At 42.5% G+C, this 9,847-nt stretch overlaps 1 protein-coding gene across 2 annotated transcripts in view; it reads left to right on the top strand.

Moving 5' to 3' along the window:
• Window positions 1-6,999: 6,999 nt before the first annotated feature.
• The window catches only part of HSF2 (heat shock transcription factor 2), a 39,701-nt gene continuing 36,853 nt past the window's right edge, over window positions 7,000-9,847 (top strand). The window contains exon 1 of one of the 2 annotated variants that reach the window (XM_069599053.1): window positions 7,000-7,225. In XM_069599053.1, coding sequence (XP_069455154.1) covers window positions 7,133-7,225 — 93 coding nt within the window. In that variant the 5' untranslated portion in view covers window positions 7,000-7,132. The remainder of the gene's footprint in view (window positions 7,226-9,847) is intronic. The other variant, XM_069599052.1, reaches the window with a different exon arrangement.

Here is a 9,847-nt window from a genome sequence, read left to right as displayed (position 1 = left end):
TCAAGAAGCTCTTTAGTTCCTTGCTTTCTGCCATAAGGGTGGTGTCATCTACATATCTGAGATTCTTGATATTTCTCCTGGCAATCTTGATTCCAGTTTGATTCAACTCTATCCTAATTTGATCTTTACTGTTCGGAACCTGCACTGTGAGCTCAGAGACTAGAAAGGACATTTCCCTTTCCAGTTCGTCCCTCGATGCTGCTCATAGTACTCAGCTTCAAATTAAACAGATAACAAACATTTGCTACCTCTTCCGACACACCCTTCAGATCACCACACACATCTCTGAGAGTGGCTACCTCCTCACTGAAAACAGATTTCTCCCATTCAGTCTTATGTTCAAGGTATGGGTACATTTCTGTACACAAGCCCTATGTGTGTGCTTAGTCGCTCAGTCGTGTCCAACTCTTTGTGACCCCATGGACTGCACCTTGCCAGGCTCCTCTGTCCATGGGGATTCTCCAGCCAAGAATACTGGAGTAGGTTGCCATGCCTTCCTCCAGGGGATCTTCCCAACCCAGGGATTGAAGCCAGATCTCCCACATTGCAGGCGGATTCTTGACCATCTGAGCTACCAGTGAAGCCCAAGGATACTGAAAAGCGTAGCTTATCCCTTCTCCAGGAGATTTTTCCAAACCAGGAACTGAACCAGGGTCTCCTGCATTGCAGGCAGATTCTTTACCAGATGAGCTACTAGGAAAGCCCCCACAAGCCATAAAACCCAACTCATTTAATCATTGAGGGGGCTCAGATCCCCACCATCAGATGATTTGAATAAAATTAATAAAACCCCACTGTCTAAAATGAATAAAGTCCCACTATTTATTTGAATAAAACCACACTGTATATCTGCCTGCAATGCAGGAGACCTGGGTTCAATCCCTGGGTGGGGAAGATCCCTTGGAGAAGGAAATGGCAACCCACTCCAGGATTCTTGCCTGGAGAATTCCATGGACACAGGAGCCTGGTGGGCCACAGTTCGTGGGATCACAAGGAGTAGGACATGACTGAATGACTAACACACACAGTATCTAGAAAGATGAAGTCAAAACACCTTCTATCCTGGCTACCACTTTCACTGGGAGTGAAACCAGTCCCAGGTGAACAGAAACTAGAACATTTTTTTTTCTACTGCTTGCAGTCCTTTTATATTCTCTTTCTTATCATCTTTCAGCATGGTTTTGGGCCTCCACCAGGATATTGGCTTGTGGGGTTCATATATTCCTTCTATTTATCAGCTGCCTATTGGGGTTCTGAGGAAAAGTAACTTGTATCCAGAAAGGCTAAGAAATGCATTAAAGTTGCAGATCTTTCATTTCTGCTAGCTGCTATATGGGCTTCCCAGGTAGCGCGACTGGTAAAGAACCTGCCTGGCAATTCAGGAGATGTCAGAGATGCAGGCTCCATCCTTGGGTGGGGAAGATCCCTGGAGGAGGGCATGGCAACCCATTCCTGTACTCTTGCCTGGACATTTCCCTGGACAGAAGAGCCTGGCAGGCTATGGTCCTTAGGATCGCACAGAGTTAGATCCGACTGAAGTGACAGCACACAGCACACACCAGCTGCTATACAAGTCACCTGGTTTAGTTTGATGAGTTCCTGCTTCCTGTAAAACATCAGTAGCTTGAAGAGGCTGGAGTTAAGGTGACCCACCATCCAGGTTTGCCTAGGGGTGAAGTAGTATCTGGGGCATAGGATTTGCAGTACTTAAATGGTCAAGTCCTGGGCAAATCTGGACCAGTATGTCACTGTTGTTGGGTGACTGGTTAGATTCTATCATAGGTGGCACACAATGGAACTTTCACGTGGAGTGGCACCAGCACAAGGCTGGTACCTACACATCTCCGACTTAAAAAACTCCTCCAGCCAGTCCCTTTTACATTCAAGTTGAAGTCCTAGAAAAAAAAAAAAAAAGAAGGCTCTTCTTTGACCTTCTTTAAAATTTTAAGAAATTAGCTTTCATAATGTGCTGGCCCTGTACTTATTTGAAAACTTATTAAAGGGTCTTTAAGCACTCTTGAGAGTCCCTTGGACTGGAAGGAGATCTAACCAGTCCATTCTAAAGGAGATCAGTCTTGGTTGTACTTTGGAAGGACTGATGCTAAAGCTGAAACTCCAATACTTTGGCCACCTCATGTGAAGAGCTGACTCATTGGAAAAGACTCTGATTCTGGGAGGGATTGGGGGCAGGAGGAGAAGGGGAAGACAGAGGATGAGATGGCTGGATGGCATCACAGACTCGATGGACGTGAATTTGAGTGAACTCCGGGAGTTGGTGGACAGGGAGGCTTGGCGTGCTGCGATTCATGGGGTCACAAAGAGTTGGACACGACTGAGCGACTGAACTAAACTGAACTGAAGCACTCTGCCACTATCACCAAAGGTTTGCTTGTTTCAAAGGCAGATGACCTGAAGCCTGGGACTCTATGACATTCCATTTCGTTCTGACATTTCCAAGATTCTGATATTTATTCCACTAAGTGCTCCTCAATCACATGCCTTTCAGCTGAGCTATCCTTAAGTTCCTCTTCTCTTCATTCTCTTCTCCTAAAAACTGAAAATTTGTACAGACTGAGCCCTACTAATAGGGTGTTTCCTTATTATTGGGTACAGTATATTTTATGCAAAAGGTATCAGAAACTAAAATTATTCATTAACAAATATTTATTGAGCTGTTCCTATATTATAGCACTGTGTTTACTACTAAACATATAAGACTGAACAACGTAAGCACAATCTATCAACCTAGCAAGCATTGCTGGGAAAGATATACCATGAAGGTCAAGCTCCTCGTGCTATGTGGGCACAGCAGAGGAACAAGTCATCCAAATTTGGGGGTCATGGAAGATTAAAAGGAGGGTTAGCACTTATCTGTTGATGCATTCACTGATTAATCCAACAAATACTTGCTGAGAGTCTTATGTGTACCAGCACTGTGATAGCCATTGTAGATGAGAATGAATGTAATCTTTTAGTCTTTATGTTGGAAATGTTCCTGGTTTAGTATGACAAAAGTACATATAAATAAATACTACAATATGATGTAATCAGGGAGAGTTTGACTCAGAAAGGCAACTTCTCTGTGGAATTGTACTTGACCTTGAAGGTTAGGAATAATAGGGAAGAAGACGACTCTCCACACAGAGGCAACAGCTCATGGAAATATTGGGTTGGCTAAGAAGTTCATTCGGGTTTTTCCATAAGATGTTACAGAAAAAATCGGATGAACTTCTTGACCAACCCAATATGTGGAGGTGTGAAAGCACATGATCAGTAAGGTAACTGCAAGAACTGGGTGTGGTTAAGGCTAAGATGTTTGTGAAGACTGGTAGATAATGACTGGAATGGTAGGTGGCACCAGATCACGGAAGGTCATTTTATGCCTTCTCAAGGGATTTGGATTTATTCTGAAAATTATAAGAAGCCACAGAACAGTTTTAAGTCAGAAAGTGACCTTTTTAGATTTGTGTCTTAGAAAGAGGAGGGTGGACTAGAGGAAGAAGTAATTTATCTGATTCGCAAAACTACTCTGTGAAGTGAATATATCAGGTATTTTTACTCACATTTTATATATAAGAATCTAAGACTGAGAGGTGTTGAGTAATTTGTTTAGGGCCCACAAGCCATTTCAAAATTGATAAAAAATAATTTCAGACAGGAATGTAGATGGAAGCCTCTATGCAGTTTACCTTTGGCTCCTATCTTGCTTTTCTTGAAAATAATAATTGCAAGCTAGTTCTGGTTGCACTGCTGACTCAAACTAGTTTTCTATAATGAATTAGATATAATTTTTACAATTTGAATCAGACACTTTGAAGCATAAAAGCATATCACAATATGTTTTTCTATTTCCTAGGCAAAGGCCTGGGTCACTCATATTTTCTAATGTTATTCTGCATCTTCTAAATCTTACACTCCAGGTTGCAAATGAACCACAGGAACTTTCCAACTTCTCTAATTTTTAGTCAACAGGAGGTAATTCACTTTAAGAAAGTGACATTTTTATCCTCTGATATTGTAAACATCTCAAAACTGTTGACACTGGTTGAAATATTTTCTTCTGCTATCTGTGGGATGTTGTAGGTGTCAAATAATTGTGGTTTGGTTTTCTTCTCTTCTCAGATTTATATTTAAGTGAAATTAAGCCAATAATGATTTTCTTTTCCCCCAAATATCTCTAAAGTTTTCAGAGCTTATTAATTACAATAAATATTAAAGATTATGTTCATAGAAAAAGAAAACATATTACTTAAAACTATTCCTGGAAATTCTAGATTTCATTGAGGTGAAGGGTGAATAGCAATAAGTCTGTAATATTAGCAAGGGAAAGTCAGCTTCCTTATTTTTCCTCTATAACACTGGTTCTCAAACTGTGATCCAATGGCCAACGCCATGTGCATTACCTAGGAACTTGTTAGAAATACAGATTCTTACCCTGAACCCCAGATCTACTGAGCCGAGCAAGGTGTGGAGTAGAGCAGGGGAATGGATTTTTTTTTTCAGATGCCCTCAGTGATTTTGATGTAGGCTAAAGTACAAGGTACATCGGTATAAAAGAAAAAAAGCTTGTATGTTTCAGACTATAAAATACATGGTTTCCATTCAAACTCCAGACATTTGATTTTAGACACATTATCTATTTCCTAGTGCTCTCATCACATTATCTGGTTAATAACTTAATCCCATAGCTGGCCTCATGAACATTATAAGTGGTACTTGATTATTTGCTCTATTGACAATCTCCCACCTCCGAGTGATTTGGATACATGGTTAAATTTGAGAACCACTGGTCTATAAGTGTAATATATTGGAGGCGGACCAGTTAACATAATTTGAGAGGCCTGATGCAACATGAAAATGCAGGGTCCTTTGTTCAAAATATAAGAATTTCAAGATGGTGACAGGAGGAACATTAAATGAAGTATGAGGTCCTATTAAACATAGGCCTTTGCTTGTGTCTAACCACACCATTTTGTTTTGTTCTCGAATGGAAATGTACAGTGCCATGAAAGAGGGCCTCAGACATTACCTCCTGCGTTGTCAGTCTCCACAGACAGACCATGCTGTTTGGCTTCCCATCTTCGCTCAGTGTTCTCTTCTTTTTAGCAGGCCCACTGCATTTGTACTTCAAAGCCCAATTTAAGGTCCCCATCCTCTGAGAAGTCTTCCTTTATTTAACTCACTCAACTCTGTCTTTCTAAACTTGTCATTAATGGTTTTATTACAAATATAGCTCTTTTTAAAATGTTAATGATGATCATCGTGTTCCTCTTGTTTCTTACATCAGAATATAAACATCTTGAGTTGTGAGATGGTGTCATCATCATACAATGGAAAGAACATGGGATTTCAAACTCTATAAAGCCTGGGTGTAAATACCCTCTCTTGTACACTAGCTGTGATACAGGTAAATTTGCTTTTGAGTCTCAGAATCTTCATTGGAAAAATGGGATAATAAGACCTACTGCACTGGGTTGTTGTGAGGACTAAATGATATATGTAAATCCCTGGGCATATATGCGCTGTGCTAAGTTGCTTCAGTCGTGTGCGACTCTTTGCAACCTATGGACACAAGCCTGCCAGGCTCTTCTGTCCATGGGATTCTCCTGGCAAGGATACTGGAGTGGGCTGCCATTCCCTCCTCGAGGGATCCTAACAACCCAGGGATCGAATCTGCATCAGTTATGTCTCCTGCATTGGCAGGCAGATTCTTTACCGCTGGTGCCACCTAGAAAGTTCTCTTATATAAATGATCATAAAATATTATTTCATTTATTGGATATCTCCCTCCACACATCTGATTTTGTTTTAGCAAACAGATAGTTGCTAAACACAAAAACAAATTTCAATAAATATATGCTTGTTGGAAATTATATGTATTTTTTCTTGTATTAAACTACATGTATCCAGGAAGTAAAACAATTCCACATTGAATTACTTATAAAATGTTCATTATCTCCAACTTGTTTGTACATTCTTATATTCAAATTTTGACTTGTATAAAAAATTTGTAATACTCTGTACAATCCTTTATATTTTCAAAGTATTTTCACACCTATTATGTTATTGATGTTAACTTACAGGGGTGAAAAGAGAGTTTTATTCCCGATGAGAATAAGGGAAAGATTGGAACAGAGTAAGAGATTGCTTAAATTACACACGCCATCAGTGTAATTAAATATCTACTGATGTGTCCTTGAGACTGGGTCTACACTCATATGCTGACTCCTTGCCTAATATTTTTTCCACCATACCGAATCTGTAAAGGACATACAGGAACAATTGTTTTAAGAACGTATCTGTAAAGTACCTACAGGAACAATTATTTTAAATGATTAAAAGAGAATAAATGATGGGCATTTTCACTGGGCATTCTGTGTCTGTTGAATTAAACATGTTAGCTGCCTATTACAGTTCTTGGATCACTGCAGTACATGCGGAGTGTGTTATTTAAATTTCTATTTTTGATAAGCGTATTTTAAAGGAATGGTTTTTTTCCTTGATGAGAATTTAAGGAAAAGGGTCATTATTTTTAAGACAGTTTCAATTTGGGGCCTAGCAAGTCATGCTTGAAAGCTGTTTTTTTCCCCACGTAAATTATTACACTTCCTCCTGCCTGACTAGCGCAGCTTACAACCTTGCCTACCAAACTTATGACTCAAAGGCTCCTGACGACTTTTTGTAGCCTTCCAGCCATAGCCCAAACACCCAAAGATGCTCCCACGTGAAACAACCAAACACAATCTCCCAAGCCTAAGGTCCGCTAAGGCGAGAGCTCCCACATAAAAGGCGAATGAGAGGGCAGCGCCCCCCCCACCTTTGCTCCCACCCCTCCCCGTCTACAGCATCCAATCGCTTTTCTCTGTTGTGCGGTCGGCTCCTGGCATTGGCCGAGAACGGGACCCGCGCGGGACCAGTGCGCACGGGCCGAACTGGAGCCTTGTCCGTCACGTGCGGCTGCCCGGCCACCCCGCCTCACAGCGCGCCTGGCTGGGCCGGGGAGGGGGGCGGGGCCCGGGAGCTGCTGCGCCTGCGTTGTGGGCGTTCTCGGGCAGCAGCTGCCGCCGCCGCCGCCTCCGCCGCTACCACCGCGTTTGGGTGTAGAATCTGGAATTCCTGCGCCTCGTTAACAATGAAGCAGAGTTCGAATGTGCCGGCTTTCCTCAGCAAGCTGTGGACGCTTGTGGAGGAAACGCACACCAACGAGTTTATCACCTGGAGTCAGGTAAGGGTGAGGGCACCGCGGCCTCCGAACCCCCTGACTAACGTCCTCCTCTCTCGCTCTCTCCCGCGGGGCTGTCTCTCGCGGCCTGCGGCTCGACGCCCTCTGCGAGGGCCCGCGGCGCGGGGGCGGCGGGGTGGCGCGGGCCTCGGCGTGCGGCCTCGCGGGGGACCCCGGTATTGTTCGCGCGGGGAGCCGCGGGGGTCCCGGCCGCGCCGCGGGCTCAGGCCGCGGTGGGGGAGGGGCGGCCCGCGCGGGGCTCCGCGGCCCGGGAGACCCCGTAACGGTCCGACCCGGGCGGCGTTCGGAACCAGCCCGGCGGAGCCAGGGCGGCCGACGAGCCCAGGGCGCGGGAGCCGCGTTACTGCACACTCATCCTCCGTCCTCCCGCCCGGCTCGCGGGCTGCGGCTCGCTGGGGGCCGGGCAGCCCGGCCGGGATCTTCGACGCGGGGTTTTCGAGGCAGTCTTCACCTCCGCGACCTGGTTCTCGTCCCTGAAAACAGACACACAGCCCGTCGCATCTGAGATCATTGTGAGGACGGCATTGCTTATCAGTAGGTTTAAAAAATACCGTGTTATAGAAAATGACACATTATTCTTTGACGATTTTGAGCCATTTGTGTAAATGGATTTTTTAATGATTTTAATAAAAGTGCGAATGGACAGGTGCTGAGTAACATAGTGAAGAGCAAAAACGAATCACTAAATTTCCCTAAACACTTGCCGGCAGTGTTAGTGTATAGATAGATGCCTTGATAATTGGTTTGATCCCAGTTCTGACACTAAACAGGCTTCTTATCTCATCTGGCCCAAGTGGCTGATGAATGGTTTACGTAGTTACTCCAAGACCCCCCTCTAGTTCCACGTACTGATTTTGATTAGAATGATTATTACATAAACAGAGCGTTTGCGTTAGAATATTAAGCTATGGAATCATTTTGTGAAGGGGGGTGGAGTTCTCTTATCGTAGATACTCATCTGTTTTGGATATTATCTTGTTTTAGAGGTCTGGAAAAGAGTAAGTGAAAACTGCTTGCACAGTGCCTGACACCTGTTAGGTGTTGAGTAAATGTTGTCTTACCTCTTGCTCCTTTTATTTCTTTCCTCTATTTTCAGTTTTATTATTTACTTTCATATTGACAGAGGGCAGTATATTGAGTTTTGGCTACTCAATATACCATATTCTGCCTTTCATGTTGTCATTGGTTCATTTTCTTTATCTCTCTATAGGACTTAATTTTCCTCAAGGTCAGTATCATGAACTGGATGTTGTATTTAAAACATTTGATGAATTCTGTGCAATTGTAAAAAAGAAGGGGTGAAAATAAGGAAGCCAGCCGCCAGTATACACTTAAAAATAAACATATGTCTCATGCTTTTCATCAGTCATAAGGATTAAAAGTTGACAAGGATGGATCAACACGGACTGCTGTTACTCAGCCTTGTAAGAGATTGAACTGAGAGTCTGTCCACTCTCGGCTTACTTTATCACACCTATTTGTCTTGGATGTGCCTTGTTTTTATTGCCAAGAAATGGTACCTAAATATATTGGTAATTGGTCTTAATTAAGGCGTATGTCAGTGGCAGGTCTAATAGATTTGCATTAGTCAGAATATTTTAATAATGTTTTTGGAGGGCGGTATCAAATATGTAGAGTTTAATGCTGCTGGTACTCAGTCGCTCAGTCATGTCCAACTGTTTGTGACACCATGGACTGCAGCCCTTCAGGCTCCTCTGTCCATTGGAATTTTCCAGGCAAGAATACTGAATCGGGTTGCCACTTCCTACTCCAGGGGATCTTCCTGATTTGACCCAGAGATCAAATCCATGTCTCCTACATTGGCAGGCAGATTCTTTACCACTACTCCACCTGGGAAGCCCCTGTAGAGTTTCATACTAATCCATAAAAGCATCATTTTATGAATTCTAAGCCAAATAAACAAGCCACTTAAAAATCATTCTCAGTTTTTCCTTTAAGTCGAAGCTTCTTTTTTAGCTACTAATTTTTTAATATGTGGTGGGACAATTAAAACATAAATTCAGTGAGGAAAGGGAACAGTATCTGTGCCAAGGGACACAGTAGGTACTTAATGTTTGATGAAGCAGTGAAATCCATGGACTATGTAGTGGAAGTGGTAGGAAAGAATAAGGTAGAATGATGCTTGAAGAGAATCTTAAAAGATCATCTGATTTAGTCTCATTATATAGATGAGGATTGAGACTTAGGCAGGTTAGATTATTTATCTGTAAATACAAAGCCAACCATTATTGGAGGTAGGGTTCTAATACAGATTTCTGATCTGCCAGATCATTTTCCATCGATAGCACTGCACGTAATACAAGTTGTTAGAATATTTAGTCTTATATCAAAATGTTACTTCCACAAGTTAGTGAACAATTCTGGATTAATGCTGTCTAGGGCTAAGCTTAGGAAAGCTGTCTTACACTCCCACAGATTTTTCCAAAAACACTGTTAACAATGAAAGGTAAAACTTTAATTGAACAATGATGCTAGATGGAAAAACCAAAATAATTTACTCTCATCTTTCAAAAGTTGCTATTTATGGTTGTTTCTGGTTTCCTTCAAACTTGTTTTGCTGGACTTCTATTGAGGTAATTTAGC

The sequence above is a fragment of the Ovis canadensis genome, chromosome 8, assembly GCF_042477335.2.
Source record: "Ovis canadensis isolate MfBH-ARS-UI-01 breed Bighorn chromosome 8, ARS-UI_OviCan_v2, whole genome shotgun sequence".
In the NCBI taxonomy this organism is placed as follows: Eukaryota; Metazoa; Chordata; class Mammalia; order Artiodactyla; family Bovidae; genus Ovis; species Ovis canadensis.
Note: the sequence above shows the minus strand (reverse complement) of the source record. Positions and strands in the feature narration are given on the sequence as shown.